Raw genomic sequence first — 26,111 nt, forward strand, 5'->3', positions numbered from 1 at the left:
CTAGAGATTAATTAAGACAAACATATTCCACAGATGAAAAAAATTGACACAAATTTAAATTAAATTTACCCCGTTGATAACAATTATGGTAGTTTGTGTGTTATTATTCTTAATTTATTTTGGCTAAAATCTTGGGGGCCCAATTTTGTGGAAACTCAGATGATTCATTAGAACATCTATTTTAAAAATCTCCATTTAGGTAGTAAATAGACATTAGTTTTTATTTTAAAGGCAATTCAAAAGGCTTGAAAATAGTATTTTTGTTACATTTACTAATTTACTAAAGAACCCGTTTTCTTTTGCCAAAGCACATATTACTCGTGTGCATATTTCTGAATGCATTTTAAACTTAAAACTAACAATTTAGTTTAAACTGTAAAGAGAGAGTTTCTTAAAGATATTAAAAAAGGGTAAGAGAATAAGGGAGGGAGGAAAATAAAAGGAGAGTTGAAAAAAAGGATGTACTATGAAGTTTTTAAGTCTGCACTACGAGAACCCATAATTTTATGCCATAAAAAATAAAATGCAATGTTTAAACAATGCAAATAAACTTTTTGTTATCTCATAAAAAGTTTTACTTAATTAACAAATATATAAAAATGATTTCCCCTTGCTTTACCTAATAGCATATATTTTCTTATAATAGGTGAATACAAAAAAACAAGGTTCGCACAAATTTTCGCATTAATTTTTGCAAAGAATTTGCGCGACTGTGCATCATAATTATAAACATCTCCGCAACAAAACTAATAAACAAATACATAATAAAAACAGATATAAAATTAATGAAAATTTTGAACTGGACATCACTGATTAAAAAATATATATATCTGGCCATGTTGTTTGTTATATTTCTGCTTTCTATTGTCTATGTATCAAAATACAGGATTACTATAGTATAGAGTCTATTTTATTTAATATTAACATCCATATATTATATATCTATTTTATATAATTTCTAGTAGAATTTACTTTGAAGCTGAAAATTTTGTGAAAATTTGAGAAAGTGACAATTAATACATTAAAAATGTGAAATATTTTATTCAAAACCATTTATATGTATGTATTCTAATTTTGAACATTATAATATGAAAGATTTTTTACTTTGAAATTTCTAAAAATAGTAAACATATGTTAAGAGAATATATTATTATTATTTGAATTATTATCAATCTATATCTAGGTGTCAAAAAATACAACTGGCAAAATATGTTAAGAGCTAGGAGTTAGGGATAGAATAAACACCCTCTCAGTTCAATTGCTCAAAAAAATAATTTTTATGTGTGTGTTAACTTTTGAATGGCACAGTCATGTGTTAAAACTGGTTAAACTCTTGACTTTATATTTCCACTGGTTTAGCATTAAAAAAGACTATTTTTATATAATATGATATATAATTTTGTTTGTGTGTGTTTTATAATATTTATAATCCAAGGTGGTAAGGGTTTCTTATTAAATATTCATAGTATAAAGTAAATTTGCTAAAAGATAAATTATTTGGTAAAAAAGCTTTTTAAAGGTATAACTAGATTTATAAATCTAGAAAAAAATATATAGACACACTTATTTTTTTAGCTTTACTACTATGATATTTTTGAGGAAACAATATTGATATTTTTTGTCAGCTGCGTGACAAATTGATGACAGATAGGATGCTGAAAATAAAAATAAGCAATCATCCTTAATGTACACAAAAATGTACACCACAATGTACAGTGTACACATCTATTCTATACATTTAAACTCTCTGTACAAGCTTCGCTTTTTCTCTTCTATTAATCCCTATTATTGAATTGGTTTCAATTTCATGGTGTAGGAGAAAATTAAAGGCTGTAAAAAAGTTTGTTTACACTCCTTGGGAATTGTTTAACATGGAAGGTTAGTTTGGGAGTAGGGGAAGAGATCACCTTAAAGTCCTTTTCAAGGAACTGACAGTTTTGAAAGATAAAAGGGGTTTAGGACAAGAGCTGGGGGCAGGATTTAGCCTCGCCCCCTTGAAGAACTCTTATTCCCTGACAATATGATATGCCTCAAGTGGCTACGCGTTCGTGTTGGCGGTACCGCCTCCGCAACGGGTGCTGGTTTCGTCACTCGTCGCCGCCGTTCGACGTTGGCGAGCTCTCGGGGTGGGAGGGAGGGCTGGGCGTGGGGGAGCTCGAGTTGGCGCCGTTCGAGCCCAGCTTGGCCGAGCAGCTCGTGTAGGACGACGGGGTTGTCGAGGACAACAGGGCGGACGATGATGTGGGCGGAGCGGCCAGCGGGGATTTGGCGGTGGTTAGGTCCGCTTTGCCGTTGGTCCTGCTGGACACCTCCTCGCGGAGCTTGTTCAACTCAGCTTCCATCTTGACCATGCGCTCTTTCAGACTCTCGCGCTCCTAAACGGAATGTTTTGAAGTTTATACATTTATAAAATGATTTTGTTAGGTATATTCGAAAATTATACTGTCAGAGACATACTAGCAAAGGTCTATATTAGGAAAAAATCCTTTTTCTTTATAACCGATGAAACAATTGTTTAAATCGACATAGTGCCTTATTAAAATGCACGCATTGCTTTCTATAGAAATTTAGTATTCTGCATTTACGCATTTTTGTGAAAGACTTTTGTTTACAATTCTAAATAATATTTTGCTTCTTCATGGGCTAAAAATCTCTAATAAAATATGCGTCCATTTATACCACTGTTTCATTTACTGAGCTTCGCTTTTAAGTGGATATTGTTATCCTTGATTTTGAAAAAAGATAAACTTACCACAGGAGAAGAAACAGATGGCTGGGCCTCCTGGTCCTCTTCTCTGTCCACACTGCCAGCCTCCGACCTAGTAGAGCTCGGCACATTCAACTCCTCCATTACCTTGGCCGGGGACTTCAGCGTGATCTTGGGTAGCACGGTGGTGCCGGCACACTCAGAGCTGCTTGGGTCAGCGGATGACGACTTCTCGTTGTCGCCGCCGTCGCCGCCTATCAACTTGGACTCCTTGACCAGGCGCAGCGGCATCGGGTTGTCGGCTGAGGACACAGTTATGTCGGTCACGCCGCTCACATTGACGCCCAACGCTGATATCCGCTTAAGATCTTGTCTCAGAAGTTCCCTGAGTTCGCCGCGCTTCTTGGCGAATTCATCCTCAAGTTGTCCATATTTTAGCTGCAGCTCGCGGAACCTGTTGATTGCATCATCCTTTTCCCGCTCCGCCCTATCAACACGGGCCGTCAGTCGCTCTAGGATTTTCAGGACAGCCTCCTTGGCGTGCACGGGAGCACCGTCCAGCGCAGTCTTAATACGCGAAATCTCGTCGGCCAACGTCGGGAATCGCTCGTGCTCTTCGAGATACTTTTTCTTTGGTATAACCGAGTACGGGCTGTCCTTGTATCTTGGGTGGTAGCTATTTGTGTTGCCGCCGCTTACGTTGCCCGCAACCCCCGCCGAAGAAACCGGCGATGTGCTGTAATTTGAAAATTTATCCTCTTCAAGCTTGAGGGCGGCCTGGTTGTGATGAGGACCGTGGTGGGGCTCCAGCGAATAGGCGCTGCCGCCGGCACTTGGGGGGCCAGGATACCGGCCACCTCCCTTGATTGGCGGTGACCAGGGTCTGTGCGCGATAGAGGGATAGGCGGCAATATGGGGGTGGTGGTGGGGGTAGGGCTCCAGCTTCGGGTCATCAAGCTTGCTTTTCTTGGTCTGGGACACGTAAACAGACTCAGAGCCTTCATAGTGGTCAATTTCCTGAAACAGAAAAACAAATATTATAATTCTATTATAAGAAAAGAAAACTATATATAACATTATAACAGAGAAGCTTTTTTTGGTAATATTATAAGCAGTACATAGTATATCAAATGTTACAATTTGTACTTGAACGAAAATTTTAAGGTTTGCATAACCTTTAATAAAAGTTTAAATATCTAGAATGCATCGAAAAAAAAGTAATTACATCCAAGCAGAAATGCAAATTGCTAATATATTTGCACATAGCATGTCTGGTGAATTCAAAAATTACAAAAAAAAACGGCACCACATTTTACACATTTTTGCCTACAAAGTTAAATAGCTATGCTCGCGATTTTTTTCGCCTAAAATGTCAAGATATGCAACATTGCTTAGTCCCCCCCCTTCCCCCCCCCCAAAAAAAAAGGCAACGTGGGAGGGGGGGGGGGTGAGACAAAACCCACACGGACAGCCTGCAATAAAGTTTTGGGAATTATGTGAAGGGTTGGATGGGGGGCTATTGCGATAAAATTGCATTGCACATAAATGGGATTAGTTGGCGAAATATATGCGAGAAAAGGGATCTGGGTGCAAAACGGGAATTTTAATTACAATGAACTTGTGTGTGTATGTATGTTGGGTTAAAACCAGGGATCTAAAGGGATAAGACAATGGCCGATAAGTTGATGTACGTCCCCAATGATGATCCACAAAATTACCCATCTTGTAGATTACAATTAGTGGTTGAAAAGTTTGGATACTCAACTTAATGTACCAACCAACCAAGATTCAATAAAGTCCCCAAAGTTGTTAAGCCAACGAAGAAGAAAACTTTATTACAAAACTTTGGGGACTAGTGTAGTAAACAACCCAATGTCCCTTCCTCCCAGGTTAAAACCCAGCCGTGTAAAACAAGTTGTTAATGCTATGCTAAAGTCTAACTTTAAGATCGACCTTTAAAAAACTACCTAGCTTTAAAAAACTTAAATAATAGTATAATATTCTTTAAAAATGTGCTACCTAGCCAAGAAAGAGAGATAACACTTTTATCCTCCAAATTTTCCAATCATTGATTGAGTCGAAACTTTATGTTTTTTCCGCTTACTCTTTTAAAGCATCATGCCTAACAGTCGGCGACTAATCAAAAGTCTTAATGAAACTAGAGATAAATTTGTTTTTCTTCTGGTGAAATATTCTTGAACTCAACTCTATGTACCTTTTATGCTTGTTTTATATTTTTAAAGGAAGTTCGTACTGTAATTTTACAATTGCGTTGTGATCATATTTCAATTTTAAAATCAAGTACAGTATAGGAAAAAAGCATTTTCTACATTGACAGATGTCTTTCTTTCATTTACTGTATATGCTGCTACAGTAGAACTTGGTAAAAAATGGTATTAGAAGGCCTTCAAATCATCTAAAATAACAAAGGCTTTTAAATTCAAGAAAGCACCTAGCTTGAGAAAACATCCGTTTTTCTCTCTCGCGCATTTACGTGAACTGCGAGATCCATGTTTAATATTGGTTAGCAACCATTAAAGTTATATGAAAAAAAGACCTAAGCTATTGTCCAAGGGTGTTATTTCGCATATCAGACTTGGTCTAAATTTTATTATAGAAAGCTATAAATTCAATATTTAATCTCATTAAATATTTAAAAGGACTTTCATTTTATCTGTGTTTTAAAAAGTATGTGTGTGTGCGTGTGATTAAGTCTGTGTAATTTATAGTGTGTGTGCATGTGTATGTATTAAGTGCACCTCTTTTCCTTTGTCCAAAATTTTTCTTTGTCTGTTTTTACTTTCATTAGAAGAATGTTTAATCTGACAGAAACCTGGCTATACAGATATCATGGAAAACAACCTAATTTATTAAAAACGATATCTAATTTGTATGTGATCTATTGAAATCATAAATATATCTATTTTTGTTCATTTAAAGCAATAGATATAATTTTAGATTTTTATATGTATAATACTAATAAATGTATTCGAAGAGGTAGGGAAAAATAGCTAAAACCAGCCCAAGACTTAAATATGAGAATTAAACAGGATGAAACCATCCCAAATTATCTTCTCTGAAAGGGAGAACTCAATCAGTTCAGTAGCTATACAAATCTTAAGCTACAGACAAAAAAAACCTTTAATAGGATAAAAAAATAAAAATATTGTTTTGGTCATTTAATATCTTTTTTTTCTAATACATCATCACAGGAATAAGGTATAACCAACAAGCGAAATAAATCTAAAATAATATTTGGGGGGCAAATGGAGAGGTCGTCATTTTTACGATGTGTTGCCCCACAACGACAGCTGAAAAACACATATAGATTTCGTGATTTTTCCCCGAATTAATTTCGTTATTGGTATAAGCTGCATCATTCCCGATTTCATTACCCCTTCTCAAAGATGCAATACTGTGTACGAGAAAGATAAATCTATATAAATGTATCTTAAACATATAGATGCCCTAGTTATTTCTTACATTTTTTGCTTTTCTTGCTGATTGTACAAGATTTAATAAGGTTAGGTAGTGGCTGCAGGGGCTGCAGCTAAACATTTCATGTCAGACTCGGGGGGTAGCATTCACTTCCGCATATGTATCACATTATCAAGATACCATAACTGCATTAACCCGCGACCGTGGCTTAACACGTAGCGCAATCGCTCGTCGTCGGGGAGGTGGTAGGTTCGAATCTCGGCTTAACACTACGTCATAACTAAAGACGTTAACAATAATTTCTACTGCTGCTATGCCAGGTGTGCGACATTTATAATTAGAGTTGGGGGAATGCCTTGGTTCAAACAGGTGCAACACATTACCATGCACAGTTCAAATCAAGTCATGCAATCAAATTGTTGGTTGTCTGGTGGGTGTTATTAAACCTAAAACCTCTGATGTTTAAACAGAAAAGGAGTGATTTGGCTCCCATAAGTGACGTTAGATGGCCATGGACTGCATTTTATTACCAAAACACAAGCTGTCCCTTCCTCTTTGTTTCACCAAGCTGTAACCCTCAACTGAATCAAATTTCAGCTGATTTTTAGATTAATTTCGCTTGTTAGCTATACCTTATTCCTGATTTATTTGCTAATTTTTTGTTGCGAATATGAAATACAATGAGTATATTCTAATTATGCGGAAGTAGATGCGCACCCACATTCAGTGAGTGGGCCAGTCAGTACATTCTGTGTATGTGTAATATATATCATGTGTGTGTGTAATTATTGTGTGTGTATGTGTGTGTCTGTGTGTCAGACGAGTAGAATGCACCAATTCTTGGACTATGATACATTAGAGGCAGCTACGGGGGTGGAGGAGTTGGGGGGGGGGGGGGCAGAGCTAGGGGCGTGTAGTTTATCAGAGAGAGTGTTTTTATACATATTATAGTGCAGGATATTATCCTATTATACTATATAAACTCACAAATGAATATAAAAGAGAAATAGTTTGTTTATTGGAGGCAGAGAAACAAAATTGGGGGAATATTTCTATACTAAGTGTAATATGTAAATGTAAAGTCACACAGAGACACACCCACACACACACATAAATACACTGACACATACACAGAAGTATACTTACACAAACACACATAATCACATCGAGATAAATGGTCAGAGGTATAATGACAAAAAAAATAGCTTAAAAAGTTATAAATAATCTATGTTAGGTAAGGTTAGGTTAGGAGAGATCTTAAAAACTCCCGCAGGGTTGAAAGTCCCCACAAGTTGCTTTGTTTCATTTCGGAGAGGTCAATAGGTTATTTAGTTACCGAGAGAATACTTTTTAAGATAGAAAAATAGATCCTAACGACGGATATTTACTTATTCCTTAAATCCTGTATAAAATATTGGCAACCTCCGACGTAAACCTCCCATCGGAGGAACAAACGAGCTCTCAGAAGACATAAAACAGTTCTCCTTTCTCCTTTGTAATAAATGCAACTCTGATTGTGTGTATGTGTGTGTACGTGTGAGTGTGTTTGTGTAGTCTCTGGGAGTCACATGACCTATCGGAGTGCTGAGAGCCCCACATTTCTTCCCGGAATGCGTAATTAACCGTAGAAAAGGAGAAGGAAGATGGGGGGGGGGGGGTATAATAAGGACATAAATATATTGCAGAAATTCACTTGCACTTTCATTTTCTATAATATTATTATTTTCAAGAAATATGATATTATTTTTTCTCGAAAAATTGACATAAATACTTAATGATGATACACAAAATTACCCGTTCTGTAGTGTAAACTTAGTGGTTGAAACGTCTGAATACTTAACTTAATATACTAAACAATCAAAATTAAAGTCCCAAAAGTTGTTGAGCCAACGAATAAGAAAATTAATAAAAAGAAACGTATTTATGACTTTCGGTAAAACCTATTGAAAGATATTTCTCTCTTAAATTTGAAGTCTAATTTTAAAATATACTATGTAGATTTTTTATATTTTCTTATAATCATCTGTTTTTAATTTCACTACAAAAGTTATATGTGTTTTTTTCACTATAGAATTATTAAATCCTTATACTTATTTTTAAATTTTAGGCCTTATTTAAAATATGGATTATTAAGCTTTAAAAAAATCTCATATGTTAAAAAAAATGATTTTATATAATGCTAAAATTCTGTTTACAATGCAATGTATGGAGTTTCAAAGTTTATCTTTTTTTTATGCAATTTATGCACAAAGGGAATGTTAATACAATATGCAATATTTGAAGACAAAAAAATGTGTAACGGCCTTCAGTTTTTGTTATTGGATGGATAGGGAAAAAAATTGCTTCGCAAAAGAATTAAATTGGTATCTGATAGGATGGACAAATTAGTCTAGAGTGGTTCACATTTTCATTAAAATTGCTATCTATACCGAAAAACTTATATTTTTCAAACTTTTTATAAAATAGATCGAATTAAATGATATATTTAACTATATTCAACGCACCTAGACTCTAGAATCATTTACTGGGGGGCAAATGGCTAAACTACTATATCTAAAGATATACCTACCCATAACCTACATCTATACAGCCAACATTAAAAATAAAATTCAGTCCAGCTGTGAGCAAGATCTTATTGGGCTAAGAAACAGACATATACCTACTTCCTAACTCTTTTGCTTTTTGATATACATAATACATATATGCATTATTATGCAGATAGGGAGGGGACATAGTCCCCAAAGTTTTATAATAACGTGTTTGTATGCCTTAATAACTTTTGGATCTTTTATTTAATTTTGGTTAGCTCATTAAGTGGAGAGTCCAAACGTTTCAACCACTAATTTTAGTCTACAGAAGGGGTAATTTTGTGTACATCAATCTATTGGCCATTGTCTTATCCCTTTAGATCCCTTTATATTATGTGTATGAAAATCTGAATGCAAATTTTTAATGTTTTGCATCGCAGAATTTGAGACTTTTGATAATAGGAATATAGAAGCATGAAATTAAATAATGCAGATCAAGCAGGGGGTGAAGCTGCATTTTCGGTTAGGTGGAGGCAGGCTGGATTTTATATATAAAACTATCTATAATACAAAGTAGAATGATGTCTGCCCGTCCGTCTGTCTGTCCCTTAAGATCTCGGTAACCACTGAACCGATAGGATTCTACTCTTCAGGGAATATACCTTCTGGTCCTGTTGTGGTTTTAGGCTATTTTCTTGGGGGGTGGGACACCCCTAACCCCCAAAAAACAAAAAATCCCCCCACCAACTTTTAAAAAAATTATTTAAAATAGTGGTGGAGTGGGGGCATCTCCAGGAAATAAAAGGTGTAATTATAAATCTTGGGGCAAAGCCCCTAGAGGCTAGGGGCGAAGCCGCTAGTATCAATATATGAGATAACTTAAAACTGAAGTAAACTTTAAAACTTTAACTAAATTTTCTTATTGGTGGCAAAGGGTATGCAATACTTCTTTTTAGCATAACTTTTGTATGTAAACTATATCAACATATAAGATAACTTAAAACAAAATTGTTTTGAACTAAAGTAAACATTAATGATTTAATAAAATTTTCTTATTGGTGGAAAAGGGTAAGCATTACTTATTTTTAACAAAGTTAAACTTATAGGTATAGCAAAATATTCTGTTAAAAAACTTATTTTGAAGTTTTTTAAAAACATAACAAATTAAGTAAAGTTTACTTTTTTGTCAAGCATAATTGCAATTTCGCATTAGTTGATCTAGGTTTTTTTTGTCTGAACCTAAAGAGCTCGGAAATTATTAAATTTGAATGGGTTGTTCTTTTCAGGTAAGCGTTTTCAGCTATATATTAAGGCTAGGGGCGAATCAACTTTGAGGATATAAAGGGACTAAACATCACACACAATAACACACACACACACACAAGCACACAGGGTCAAATTATTAAGCAATTAGCTTGGTCAATGGATTGCAGAATTTTTGCAGACACGAAAAAGATTGAGGAAAGATTTTGTGCAATAATAAGCATAATTGGCACACACACACACACCTACACACACACACTTACACTATACACAAAGCACTGAACATTGTAATATCATTATTTGCATAACAATGTCCCATTTGATGCAAAAGTATCTTTCATTTAAATATTACCATCCTCCCCCCTTGTCCCTTTTTCATCAATAAAAATTACAATGAAATGTTTATTATTATAAGTCATTACAAAATGATTTAATGCATATTTCAATATGAATTAAAATTTATATGAAGAAGAAAATGTCATTTAACTTGAGATATGTAACAGTATAGGTATGTATAGTTTTATTCAAACGCTATAAATTTAACACTAATTGCTGCGCCCCTATCATCTAGGGGCTTTATATTTGATCCAGAAAAAAGCTAAAAACCTATACCAAAAGCAAATCGGTTTAGTAGTAACCAATATTTTAAGCTACTGACAAAAAAATCTTATTACTTTATATAATAGGATTTAACACATAACTTTAAAATATATGAGAAAAATTTGTAAAATTAATATTAAATTATAATCATCTTTCAAAGCTATATTATTGTAGAATGAAGTGTAGATTTATAGTAATGGTAACCGACTGCTTAGAGGCTGTGGTCATAAGAGTCATACGGAAATTCCCATATAAAATATCAACTACACTGCTATATATAAAATGCAAAATAATAAAACCAATTTAGTTTTTAAATTATCTATTTTAAATAGTAGGCGTTTAAAAGGTTTAATATCAGAATGCAAAAAAGTGAAGCATAAAGACTTGCTGAACACACTGTTTTGTTATAATAGAACTTGCATTTAAATGGGTTCTCTGATACTTTAATTTTTATGCATTTTAAAATTTATATATTCCATTTTAATGTGTAAGTTCAATTACATTAAGTTACTTTTAAATCTTTGGACATTTGGCTTTTTATATCCTATAATATAAAGAATTAAGCTTTTTTGTCTGTAGCAAAGGATCTCGCTAACCGCTGAACCGATATGTTTCTCCGTTACAGTGAAGCTTCTTAGCCAAGGTTTTAGGCCGTTTTATTTTTATAAACAAGTCTGGTTTTCGGCAATTTTTCTGCCTTTTCAAATCCCTTCGAATATAGAGCCCCATAATTCCCCCCGCATTCGCTAGTTTCAATAATAAAGTAATGGAGTGTCCTTTCAAAGTGTCTAGATCATCAAGGTCAATATTATACACAAGTCGCGAGGGGAGGGGGCAGATAAATAGATAGAGAGAGAAGGGGTTGCATGAAATGCATCGCAATTATATCTGTACTCAGTACTCACACACACACACTCACACACACACACACAAATACAAACACACTCACAAACACACAAATATAATGCATATACGCATGTAAAAAAACAGGGGTTGGATTGGGGGGAGGGTTGGCTGCAAATAATGAAAAACAGACAAAGCCTATTTTTTTTTGCAAAGATTTAACCTGGCTAGCTAAATTTTGTTAAAGACAAGCAAAACAATAGCAGAAGTTAAAAGTCAAAGGAATCTTCAACCTGTTGTAATCTTATAAATTATCATTATTTTGTAATTTTTTTATATTTAAATTAAACATAGACAACAATTACTAACAGATTAAAATTGTATTACTTAACCTTTTTACATTATTATATTTTATATATATATGTTTGTGAATGTGTGTGTGTGTGTGTAAGTGGGAGTGTGCATGACCCAAAAAAGGTTTTGAAGAAATAAATGAATGTTAATTTTTATGTAAGTGAGTCCATATAAACGAAGCCTACGCTGAAATGCATTTTAAATTCTTAAAATAAAGGGACGTTTTTTATTTGGTTTATGTGAAACAAAAAGCTTTTAGTTAGTTAAAAGGCCATTATCTGAAAACATTAATATTTTTTATATAAAACTCTTGCTAATTTTGTTCTAAATAGCTGAAATTATGGGACCAGTAAGTAAACGGCCAGGGCATATGAAGCCAAATTTTCTGTGCAGCTTAGTATTAGTTCAGGGCAGGTTTTAGGCAATCAGGTGGGGAGGGGGGGGGGGGAATAGCTAAAACATAAAATGCATCTTTTGGAGAAGGGATAGTTTATAAAATATTATCAGTTATGCATCAGTATTGTAAAGTTTTAGGGGATAAATTAGAAAAAGATGAAATTTATCTGCCACTGTCCTTTCCTTGCATGTAAAATAATGCACTGCACGTGTTGACATAAATAATTCTGTGAAAATATTTAAACTTAATTTATAATTTACGCCGTTTCATAATTGCCAATTAATATTACGCGTCACGCAACCTCGAATTTCAAGTTTTTTTGTTGCACAAAAAATCCTCTAATTGTCTGTTACTTGTTGTATTGCTTACCTAAAAAGAATAATAAAAGATTAATTTCTAATTATTAGGTATATAAAATAAAGAAAAATTTACAAACGCTTTATAACAATTTTAAATAAAATTTGTTAAACAAAAAGATTGGAACCTAAAGCGTTTTTTTTAGGTATATTTTGAATAAAAAAATATTTTTTTGTTGTTAATGCAAAAAAGTGAAAACGTTATTAAAACGTTATTAAAATTGTTCTAGAATGTAAAAGTTAGTGTTTATATTTTTATGAACTTTAAAAGTGTCTGGTCCACAAAACTACCCCTCTCCCCCCCCCCCCCCAGATTTACCATCCCTCTCCTCTCATCCCCTATGAAAATATTCCCTCCCTTGCCTAAGGCTGCATGACTACAAAGCAGAATGTATGTGTGTGTGTGTGTGTGTGTGTGCATGTCTGCTTGTATTTATTTTCTGCTTTGTGCCTTATATGCCTAGCTACAACCCCCCCCCCCCCGATCTTACTACCTCACAAACAACCCTTAAGATGACGGGTAATAAAAATCTGAAATAGAAATGACGCAAATGACGCAAATTCTGACGTTTATCTAAAAATGCAACATATAATAATAGCTATTAAAACAATTTTCAAGCATAACTTTTATCTTATTAGGATAACAATTAAAAAAGAAAAATATTTTTACCATATGAAATTCGTGATCAAACACCTAATTGAAAAAAAATGCAAGACATAGCTTTTATTTTAAGAAAGACTAGGGGCAACGGACGCCCCCAAGAAGCCTCTAGGTGTTCTTAAGGTGGGAGGGGGATAAGTCAACCGCCCTTCTACTTTTTAATTTGAGTTTTAATAAGAAATATTCAGAAAAAAAATTTGGGGGTGTGATTTTAAATTGGGAGGGTGGAGATACGCTCTCCCAAAATAGTTAAAAACCTTCCCTGTACCTAAAAAAAAGCTTAATTGCAAAGGAAAACCAAACAGATTTCATTTTTTAACAATTTTATAAAAAGAAACATTGGCGCACTTGTATAAACACCTTATCGCTATCAAGTTTTGAAATAGATAATCCAGAACCATCCAGTTCAAAGGGAATGGAGAAAGAGAGGGGGTGAATCTATCCGAAAATAGTTATGATCGAGATCTTCCTTCATCAACCCTTAACACCTTTCCACTACAACTTCAAAAAGATGCCTAGACAACCCCCTTCACCACCTCCTTGCTACAACCCCTAAACAACCCTTGAATGCTTATTACATATGCGATGTGCCATCACTTTCGCATAAAAAAATCTAGTAAATCGCAAAATAGAAAAGAAAATGATTATATAAACATAAAACAATGATATTAAATTAGACAAGAGAATTTTCTGCATAGACGGAAGTTAAAGAACACCATTATAAGCAACCTTCTTTCTCCCCCCCCCCCTACCCCAAAAACACATATGTATATGCCCCTCCACCACCCCCTGGACAATCCCTAAATAAAGCCACTTCACCCCTAGTTACATACTTGTCTAACCACCACGACTGCTGCTAACTGAACAATTTATTTATATGTCAAAACTTAATATAAATCTGTACCAGGCAAAAATGAAATCAAAGAAACAAATTCAATCCTTATGAAAAAGTAACAGGATGTTTGTCTGTTCGTTTGTACCGAAGGATCTCGCTAACCGCTGAACCGATACGGTTCTCCTTTATAGAGTAGCTTTTCATAGGTCTTAGGAAGGTTTATAACTATTTTGGTTGATAGTACCACCATCCTCCCAAGAGAAAAGTTATAATGAAATTAAACAAAAAAACTATGTAAACAGAATTTCACATTCCCATTTAGGAACATTTCTTTTAATTTTTGCATGAAAGATATTTTAAAATTTTACCCCATCGAAAAAAAAATTTCCTTAGTTGCCTTAGTAGGCAAAAACTCTAAAGAGCTTTTCTAACATAAAGCCCATATTTCATTATGTATCTATATACATTATCTATTAAATTATATAGCTGAAGCAAAAAATGATAATAAAACTGTAATTGGAGTCTTCTGTGATCTTGCAAAATGTTTTGATACAATTCCACACTCTATTTTAATTAAAAAGTTGTCAAAAATTGGCATTAATGGCGTTGAACTTGAATGGTTTAAAAATTATTTAAGTAATAGGCAGCAATTTGTACATGTAAACAACACTGATTCAACTAAGCTGAACATAGATAGAGGTGTCCCACAGGGCTCTATTTTAGGACCAATTCTATTTTTAATCTACATAAATGATCTTAAAAACTGTACTGATTTATTTACCCTATTATTTGCTGATGACAGTAATTTTTTAATTTCTGGTAAAAACTTTACAGAGATAAAACTGAAATTAAACAATGAACTTAAAAAGATATCTGATTGGTTTAGGAGTAATCAAATGAGCTTAAATCCTGATAAAACTAAAATCATGATATTTAATAAAAATGAAAATACTATTGATTGGAATGCTCTTAATATTAAGCTAAACTTTAACAATGAAAATGAGTTTGATCCTGAGAAAATAAAAATCTTAAATTATGTCAATTCAAGTAGCAATATTCCTGCAATTAAATTCCTAGGTGTATTTATAGATCCTTCTTTAAATTTTAAATATCATGTAGAACATTTACGTAAAAAGATTTCTAGTTCCTTATTTCTTATAAATAGAGCTAAACATATACTGAATTTAGATAGCAAAAAAATGCTTTTTCACTCACTTATAAATAGTCATTTACTTTACTGTTTACCTGCCTGGAGTTGTGGTCTAAGATCTACTATGGACCCATTAATTAAATTGCAAAAAAAGGCAATAAGAATTGTTTTTAGTAAGAAACACATCTCACACACAATGCCTTTATTTAAAAAAATGAATGTCCTTCCTTTACATGAATCAGCTAATTATTTGAAATTATTATTTATGTATGATTTTATAAACAGTAAGCTACCAAGTTCCTTTCAAGGTACATGGCTTCGCCGTAATCAATTACATACCAGAAATCTTAGAAACTCTAATATGTTTGATGTTAAAAAACCGAAGTTTAAATCTATTGAAAGATTTCCTAAGTATCATTTCCAAGAATTATGGAATAACCATTGTAATAATGATTTATTAACCCACAATCAATCAAGAAAAAAATTTATGAAAAATCTAAAAGAATCTTTGTTATCAAGCTTAACTTTAGTGTGTAACAACCCATTATGTCAAGAATGTAGATAAAATTATATTTCTTTTCAATATTGTTTGAAATCTGATAAATCAATCAAAATCTATTTGTTAAAATTTTTTTAAATTTCTATTATTGCAATAATGGTGTGAGACTTGTATGTCCTAATCAATCCTTCCTATTATCATTCTTTCCTCTCCAATATGATTTTATTTATTGCTTATTATCTTTTTTTTTCTATTTTTTTTGTCTTATTTATATGGCCTGTATGAAAACAATGTGTGAATACACATTACTGCATACTTCCTAGTTTTTTAGGAAACTGCCATTTGGGAAGAAAATTTTTTTATAAATTAATCATATCAATAAAATTTGACTGTATATATAAATGTATATAATATTCATTTAATTCATTTATTATTTTGTTGTTTTTTTTCTATGTATGTACACCCAAGAATAATAAATCTAATCTAATCTAAGTCGACCATACGAACATAAGCTGAGCTCCCCCCCCCCCCCCCATTTTAACATATGTGTGAATATGTGCTTAAAACGAGCGCTACACATACTAACATTTACCCTAGATAGATAGATATTTATAGTCTCTCATTTTCTTTACACTTTTTGTTTCTTTTTCCCTTTAGCACATTTTTTCCCACTTTTCTTGCCCATTAAAGCTTGTGTTTTTAACCCTTTTATCATTAAATGGGCTTTAAAATTGATGGTGAAACTTAATTAAAATAGTTGAAATTTGTAGAATATTACTTTAAGGATATTTAATTTTACTTAAATAGGACAATAAAATTTGACAATTTGTAGAATATGCAACATTTTTAGATAACTGAAACATGTGTGCCATAAAACTGCAAAAATCCCCCGAAACACCCCTCACCCACTTTAAGGTAAACATATGAGAAGCAAAAACTGTGCCCTTTTTGTCCTGCTTGTATCCTATCCCTCCGCGCTCGCCCTACCCCTCCCAAGCCACACTCTAAGCCCCTGTAGTTAGCCAATAAATAATATGGGCAGCTGCAAAAAACAAAATTCCCCTCACCCCCACCTCCCCTCTCACCGTACATCAAAATGTTCTTTCTTCTAAAATTCCCAAACCCATAATATTATTTTTAACACAGTATATCAATCTTTTCTAATCGCAGAAAATCTTTTTTTTAGCACGAAAATGGCAAAAATATTAACTAGTTTTAAGATAAATGAAGTAACTCAAGAATAAAAAGAAATCAATTTTGTCAACGAAAAATATTACTAGTAGTCTATTTTTTTGTTGAAATATCTTAGAATTAAAGAAATCTCATGATTAAAAATCTAAATTTGAAATGTACGCCTGTATTCCTAAAAATTCCTGCAAGTTGGCTATCTGCGTGCTCGCGCGTGCTTGCAATCTTTTTTTTGCAAGCTGAGCTACTCCCCTTTCCCCCTCACAACCCCCTAAATTGCACACTATTTTCGCAACACATCACCTCCTTTAAAAAAGCCTCAATTCTCCCCCTCCCCCCTTCACCCTCTGGCCCTTAATATAACCCACACCTTAATCTTCATAGCAGGAAAATGACATTTTATTTGACGAGACATTTAAATCCCGTTTCGAATATATATATACAGCTTTAAATCTATTTAACACATTAATAAGTAAACACGATATTAATTAATATCTAATTATAAACGCAAACCGTTTTATAATATACATATTTGAAACATTTTATAGTAATTTAGCTGCATACAGACGATATTTAGAAATTTAGAATTTCCTTTTTCGGCCATTTTGTATTATGCCGGTCCCTAATATTGCGTAGTCCAGTATATAGGTATTGTAGCTGCCAGCAGCGAAAGTTGCTACATTTTGCAGCCGCCAAATTAATACATCACGAGGTGATATTAATTTTTAAAAGCATATAAATTTTTGTAAAAGTTTAAAAGGTGCTAATTAGACATACTGACACCTTTAACAAGTATAAAAATTAGCGCCAAATTCCTGGCCTTGCTGTGCATGCCTGTAGAAAGCAAGAGTTTTCAGATATAACCGTACTTTCCCAACAAATTCCTGGCGTGCTTTAACCCTTTCCAGTCACCCCCCCTCCCCTCCTAATTTCCCCTAGATAATAGATAGAGTTTAACTTAAAGTCAAGAAAATAAAACATTATGATAACCCGTTTTACCCCATCCCTTATCCTCTACCCCACTTTTGCTTTCATTACAAAATTCTTCCATCCTAACTTAACAACGCTACTCAATAATTATAGCTCACCAAATTTACACATAAGGTGACGTTAACATGGGAAATACATATAATTAATTATGAAAATAATATATCCAAGTGCGTCTGTCGATAAAAAGAGAAAGACGCAATAAATCATTTAGCTCTTTATTTTTAATTTTTTAAGTTTAAAAATATTGTACTCGTCTATTCCTTGGCCGATTTAGGCTTTTAATCATATCCTGGCCGAGACAAATTTAGACCGTTGACTAATCAAAAATCGGTTCAGTTAGAGGGATACCCAACGTCTCAATTTATTGCTACCAAAAGTCTTATAACTACGTTGCAATTATATAAAAACCCGTAAATTGAGTTTAATCAAAGGAGTATACTACACATTTCAATCACGCCCCCATCCCGTGATACAGCGTGGCATTAATTTGTCATCGACCTTATTTAGAGACAAAAAAAAACGTACAGAAAATAATAAAAAAAGTGGGATTTAAAAGAGCTTAAAAAACAAACAAAGTTTGTAATATAAAACTTTATTTCTGCCTTAATTTTATATATCTTGATGTATGAATAATTTCAGGTAAGCTGGGTTAGGCATAATCCCGCGGATTTAAACAGGGATTAAATCCTTATAATAAAGTAACAGGATGTCTGTTTGTCTGTCTGTTTGTTAATACCGAAGGATCTCGCTAATCACTCTGGACCAATATGGATCTCCTTTACAGGGTAGCTTCTCATAGGTCATGGGAAGGTTTATAACAATGAAGGGGAAGTACCACCATACTGCATACTCCCAAGAGATATTGCCCCTGAAAAAAATATTTTAAAAATATCTAAATTTAAAAATTGTGTTATCGAATTAAACGTCCACATCCACAAGTGCTCCTAGAGATCTCTAGGGGCGTATCTGCTAGTTATACATAATATCCTAGACCAAAAACATACTGCACATTTTACAAATAAAAAACAAAAAAAACAAGTTTATTTTTACTGTTCAAAGTTTTGCCAATAAAAGTTGCTGCATTGTTGGGGGTAACGGATAAGAACATAGACCGGGGGGGGGGGGGGGGTAAAGTAAGTTGGGGTAGGTAAGAGTAGGTTATTGTAGGTTCGAGTTGGCTAGGCCAAGTTTTATTAATTCCAGGATAGACGTGTAGTGCATTTAATTAATGTATTGTTTGCAATTACAATGGTAAAAGGACTCTCATTTTGCTTTTTTACTAAAATCATATCAAAAATATGAAAAAATTAAACCTAACCTAACTTATTAACTGGCATATTAGTCCAGGTAGTCAAAGCAAAAAAATTACCCAAAAATTTTATGAAAAATGATTAAAATTTAAGTAAAAAAACACATAAAGACAGACAATTTTGGGGGGACCAGCGTTTTAGTGGTCTAAAGTCTAAACTAATGAAACTGGACTCAAGAAAAAAATTATGTGGAAGACGAAAAAATACCCAATTATTTTGTTGTAAAAAATGTATCAAAATCATTTAGTTTAGAGTGTATCTTTTATTTGAGTACTATGTATATTTTAACATGCAAAATGTTAAAATAATACGCATTTAATTTACCCAAATGGATACACACACACACACTCACTCACACACACACACACTCATAAATAATGCTGGGAGTCGAGCCCGGGCTCATGAATAAATTATTAATTTTATTATATGTCTGGTTTCATGTTAATTTCTGTGTACATTTTTAGTGTGTGTCAGTGTATATACGTGTTGTGTGTCTGTGTATCTTTCTGTGTAAGTCAAAAGTGGGTAAACCAGGAAGGGAGTGGACATTAGACTGTAAATCAAACTGTACCCATAGTTACAAGTTGGCTTAAAAACTTTGGGGGATTTTAACAAATCTCGATTGGCTGGTACAAACAAGTGTTCAAAGCTTTCCACCAAATATTATAATTTTGTTGATAATAATTGGAGGTGTCAATCTATTGTCTTATCCCTTAAGATCCCTGAGATAAACAAGGGAAAAATTTGGGGTAGCCAACGAGAGGGTAAAATTTGTAGATGGGAGGGAGGGTTATAAAATATAAATATGCCTAGTCCACAATATTTCCTTATAGGTCTTCAAATACATGAGAAGAAAGTTTTTTTCAACTTTTCAAGTAGCGCAGCTATTCTTTAGTCTGTTTGTCTGGCTTACTCAAAATTACAAAATCAAGATCAACGCACACATACGTATTGACCAGCTAAGGTAATACATATACCCGAATAAGACCAATGCTTTAAGAGTCAACTGTCGTTTTTTTTTCGATTTCTAGCCTGTTTTTCTGTACAAAAATCTAGAAAATAATAGTAAAAAATGTTGTTCTCAGTCTGTTTCTGTTTACAAACAAGGGGAGCTATGAAATGCCTCTCAGAGACAAGTGGGAGAGAAAAAGAGAAAAGGAAAAAAGAGAGATTGGCAGTTGAATCTAAGACAGAAGTAGAAACAAGGGAGAGAGAGAAAAAAGAAAGATAAATAGATAAAAAGAAAAAAGAGGGAGAGTGTTCAGGGGATATTTTCACCCCCCCCTCCTCCCCCCACCCCACGTGAATTAGAAAGACTTGTTTTATAGATCAATACTAGTTCACTATGGCCCTCTTACAAAGGTGTTCTTTGGGGAAATAAATTTAATACATACAGCGGCCATATTAGCTAGATAGGCCTCTGAAATTTCATTTAAAGATTTCTTTTACTATGATCATGTCCTTTTTTAATTATGGGGTTTGCTTACTTATTATTTTCGAATTTAAAGATTATAAAATTCTAGGCTTTAAATAAAATATTTGAATTATGAATTATTTCTTTCCATTCTGTCCCCTTTTAGTCCTATAGTGGATTATAGTACTATAATTACTACAACTACTACTACTATGATCCTACTGCCCTACTTTCATACAACCCCTCTCACTCTCTCTCTCCCTCCCTACCTCTCGGAATCCTGTCACTTTCCTCTCAGAGACTATATACATAACATATATGAATAATATTATGCTCCTGTAGGGTGGAATTTTAATATAAGAGGGTTGATTTTTTAAAAATATTATATGCCTAGAAGGGCATAAGTTATTGAAAATTTGTTTTTAAACTTGCATTAATTTTAAATGGTTCTTTTTTGATAATTTTTAAAAAAAATCTTTAAAAGGGTTATACTTTTGTATGTTTTAAACTTTAAAAAATGAAAAATTACTTGAAATAAAGAACATTGTATAATCTATAGGTATTTTGTAGGTTTTTTGTTGTTGCAATAAATACATTGAAACATCTAAAAAAAAGGAATATTTTGAAAATTGATATTTATAAGTAAAACTGTTGCTGATTTTCATTTATTGCAAGTTGACATATAAACTGCACTTTTATTAATACATTAATATTGATATAAATATAACAACCCCGGCCCCACCCCTGACAAGTTAAAACCCCCCACCACCCACCCACCCCTCTAGTTTGTCCTAATCTATTATCAATTATTTAACATGAAGTTTGTGACCTAATTTCGACCCTTCCGCTTCATTCCTCCCTTCACAGTTTTAAGTCCTAGCAAGATTCCTTACTTTTACCACGGAGGGAGGGGATACCGGACTATAAATTAAACTGGTAATCAAAGTTTTATCAATATGTTTCTATTTCGTTGGCTTCAAAACATTGGGTATCTTTCTTTAAACTTTTTTGGTTGGTTCAAAAATTCAACTTTTCAACCAACAATTCTTTTCATCTACAAAAGGGGTAATTTTATTTATCATTATCGGGGATATACAATTTATTGTCCATTGTCTTAACCCTTAAACTCCCTGACTTGTTCACTATCTACTGTGGGGTTAGTTTTACACATAAGTAGGATTTATATGTACATATTTCTACGTTAGAGCTATGCAGTAATTCAACTTTTTTATTTCCTAAGAAACAACTTAATAAAAAGTGTTTTTTGTAGGGGTGAATGTTTTTAGTGATTACTGGCGACTTTGAAGACGTTTCTTCAAATAAAAGCCTTAATTTTAAACTTCGTTTTAAAAAAGCAATATTATCCCTTAAAATATGACATTTTTTAAGGATTAAAACGTAACAGAGCCATAAAAGAAACAAAGCAATTGGCTCAAAAGCATTTTTGTTTTCAAAAATGTAGAGAAAATGAAAATATTCTAAATTATGACCAGGCCTAATATATATATCTATATTAGTATATATATAGGGCAGGAAACTACGGAGTAGGAAAAAGGAATGTTCTATAATGAAATCATTTCTCCGTCAGGCAGAAGAACGGAGGAGAAAGAGAGAGAGAGAGATATGGGAGAGAGAGAGAGAGAGAGAGAGAGAGAGAGAGAGAGAGAGAGAGAGAGAGAGAGAGAGAGAGAAAGGGATAGTCCGTTTTCTCCCCCCTTTTTTTCTAAATGAAGGGAAACACAGTGTACAAGTTTTTATGCGAGTAATATGACCTCAATATTATATATTAGAGGATATTTATTATATACATACATATACATACATCAATTATAGATAAATAGAGAGAGAAAAATGCAAGAAAGAAAGAGAGAGAGAGAGAGAGAGAGAGAGAGAGAGAGAGAGAGAGAGAGAGAGAAATGAGACGTAGTTGCATTTTTCATTATAGTTTTATTCATATTTCAAAAATATGAGAATCAGAAACAAAAATGACATCTTACCACTATCTTGAACTTTAAACGCAGTTAAAATTTCTATTTCATAAAATGAGTAGAAAGAATCTATTAAAACATGATAAATAAGAGAGATTATACGAATATCAAAAAAAGCTAAAAAGGATATATGTACATATATCTCCTTTTAAGCTTTTATTCTACGTTGCTTTTAGTTTTAAATTTCATTTATTTTCTTTACTATAAAACTCTATAGATAAATGTATGTAGGGAAGTAGTATAGACAACCCCCCCCCCCCCACTAAATCTTATAAAAAGAGGAAGAGAAAGGTGGGGTGTAAAAAGAGACAGAGACCAGACATGCATACACACACACACACACACACCACTATACTGTAGTACTACCACCATATAAACCACCATTATACATATACATTTCTTACAGGGTGACCAAAATCAATCTAGCAATCTAGCTTTCCTATATTATAAAACTAGTCTCAGCACCCCTAGCCTCTAGGGGAGGACGTATATGTCATTAAAATATTTTAAAAAAATTTTTAGGTAAATATTTAAAAAATGCATGGTTAACTGCAACATTTAAAGTTGAATACTTATTAAATAGAAAATTGCAAATTTTGACGGATTTATTTTAGACATCCTGTAAATGATACATATGAAATGTATACTACTATAATATGGCAGACTCTTTAATTATATAGCGACGACACACATTTTACTACAACTATTATTATACTTTTCTATTGTATGCATATTATTTTCAATACACCTGTTAACTGTTTTATTATAATAAAATTTTATGATTTTTCATTATGGCTTCGAAACTCATTAATATCTGCTGGATTAGAACCCGTTCTAAGCCATACTGAAAAAATATGTATCATATCGTTATACAGACAATTTTCTACGAATAATAAAATCAAATAACAATAACAATACAAATTTTGTTAACTTTGACCTTTGGCTTCTCGGAGCTAACAAAACTGGAACTAATCTTATAATTTTTTATTTTAATATCCACGAAAAGCTGTCTATACTACAATGCGATAAATAAATATCAAGAGCGTAGTTATTTTATACACCGATATTGTCCTTATATACATCAGCTGGTACTAGTCACTTATTAGCCTTTGCGGCTCTACTTATAAAATAATTATTCTTGTTTTTAATTATTTTTAAAAACAGATATCTACACACAGACACGCAACGACTGCCTCTATTTTTATATTTTGATTTTGTTTCGGGTGGATTTTTTTGCTGGTGTGCAAAACACGCAAATTTTCTATTTGCACACACAAACTAAATTCTGCAAAAGTTTTTCGCATTCTGCAGTTTTTAGACCTTGCTTATTGCGTTTTAGGCTTATTAAAGCCAGTGATAAGACAATGGCCGATAAATTTATGTACACCTCCAATGATAATACACAAAATAACCCTTTTAGTAGATTAAAATTAGTGGTTGAAACGTTTAACCATTCAACTTAATGATCCAACCAATCAAAATTCACAAGAGTCCCCAAAGTGAAGCCAACGAATAAGAAAACGTTATCATAAAACTTTGGGGACTATTGTGAAAAACACCTCATGGTCCCCTCTCTATTTAAATTCAAATTATCCTTAAAAATAGTTTTGACTATTATTTCAAAGTCACTAAACATTATTACCCTTGAATATCAAATATAACATATATATGCATATAATTTTAAAATAGAAATTCTTATTAAAAGCATATGATAACCCTTACTCTGCATTATTTTTGAGAAGAAAAATTATGAATAAAAAATTTTTTATATGAACTTTGTACCTTATTCAATATTATTAATCTTAAACACGGATTTTATAAATTAAAATTTTATTTAAATTGTTATCCTAATAAAGTAAAGGAAGAATAATTTTCATAAATAGCAATTAACCATGGAGGTACGGATAGTTATTGCAGACAGACAGACAGACAGACAGACCGACAAACAGACGGACAAACAGACAGAAAGACAGACTAACAAACAGACAGATAGACAGTATATACAGAGTACAAACAAAATATTTAGAGACAAGTAAAAAGTCAAGCCTCAGGCAAATTCACGAATAGAGATATGACATCTTAAAAATTGATGATAATTATCACATACCATTTGATTGAGACAAGTTGTTTAATGCCTATTTAAAAGTTGGAGGTATCAGGTATCTAAAGGGACAAGACAATGGCCGATAAATTGACGTACATCCACAATAATGACACAAAAATACCCCTTCTGTAGATTACAATAAATGGTTGAACCGTTTAAATACTTAAGGAAACACCCAATAAAAATTCAAAAAAGTCCCCAAAGTTGTTAAGCCAACGAATAAGAAAACGTTATTGCAAGACTTTGGGGAATATTGTAATAAAAATCCCATTATCCCCTCTCTCTCTCTGAGTATGTATAGTAATTTTTATGCAAGTGTCACATCCCTGTCCCTGTACTCTTGCAAACCAGCCATCAATCTCTTTTCTATTTCTATCCAGGAAAATTAAACTTTTCTTTGGATCATCAACATTCAACACTAACCCCCCCCCCCCCCCCCCATGTCTCTTTACTGTATGTGTAACCACCCCCCCCCCTCTGACGCCTAGGAAACCACGAAGACGTGAGAACCGCAATACTATTCTTCTGAAAGTCTGCAAAAAATTGAAATGATGGATTTGCTTGCCTCTCCCCTTCCCAGGGATGGTTATATCTCCCCATATACTCGTCTGAGCGCACCCCCCGCACCCCCTAACAATATGCAAAGATTTATTGAAGAAGAAACCTTTAAGAGTCCTTCCCTTTTTCATTTCATTTCAACAGAGAGAAAAAAATACCACAATCCAAATCTCTCTCCTACCTAAACCAACCCTCCAAAGAAAAGCACCAGCAAACCCATTAAGGGTGGAGATTTAACGATGCATGAAATTGCGTGGTGCGGCATTCTATGCGTTCTCGCGCTCCACTCCCACACACACACACGTCTGGTGTGTATCCATATTTAGCAAGAAGTTGATCTTGTGGTGGCTGGTCCCGCGCCGCGCCGCCTGGTTGCTTCCACAGGTAAATTCTACCCTCAACCTACCCCCAACCCCCTTTAACAACCACCTTTCAACACTCTTTTTAAGATTTTGCCAAAAAAAGGAGACATAAAAGAAAATTTAAAAAAAATAAAGTTATCAAATTTTTTGATTTTAATAAAGAATTGTGTAAAAAAGCAATTTATAATAGAAATATACCAAAAAAGTTCCTTATATTGTTTTTTTTACTTGCTTCAAGTGATCAGACTTGTAGCCAGTCAGCTGTGTGAGCGCATGTGTGTGTGTGTGTGTGTGTGTGTGTGTGTGTGTGTGTGTGTGTGTGTGTGTGTGTGTGTGTGTGTGTATGTTCTGCCTAGACTAGGTCTAGGTATAGCTAGTGTGACGACTAGTCCCAAGTCTAGACATCCACAAATACCATACCAACTCACACACACACATACACACACACTCACAAGTGATACAATCTTACACACCTACACACACATTCTTATAGATAGGAAGTACTTACTCCCCCCCCCCCCCTGAAAATCTTGGTTTTAGAAATATATTATGATGAAGATGGTCAT

The 26,111-nt window shown here is 33.3% G+C and overlaps 1 protein-coding gene across 1 annotated transcript in view; it reads right to left on the bottom strand.

The window, feature by feature from the left end:
- Positions 1 to 307: 307 nt before the first annotated feature.
- Positions 308 to 26,111, bottom strand: part of LOC145317424 (uncharacterized) — a 44,692-nt gene continuing 18,888 nt past the window's right edge. Inside the window, exons 2-3 of the mRNA XM_080158499.1 lie at positions 2,753 to 3,724; positions 308 to 2,375 (exon numbers count right to left, since the gene is read on the bottom strand). Coding sequence (XP_080014625.1) covers positions 2,088 to 2,375; positions 2,753 to 3,724 — 1,260 coding nt within the window. The 3' untranslated portion in view covers positions 308 to 2,087. The remainder of the gene's footprint in view (positions 2,376 to 2,752; positions 3,725 to 26,111) is intronic.

The sequence above is a fragment of the Acartia tonsa genome, chromosome 4 (assembly GCF_053477335.1).
Source record: "Acartia tonsa isolate MP-2025a chromosome 4, ASM5347733v1, whole genome shotgun sequence".
NCBI lineage: Eukaryota > Metazoa > Arthropoda > Copepoda > Calanoida > Acartiidae > Acartia > Acartia tonsa.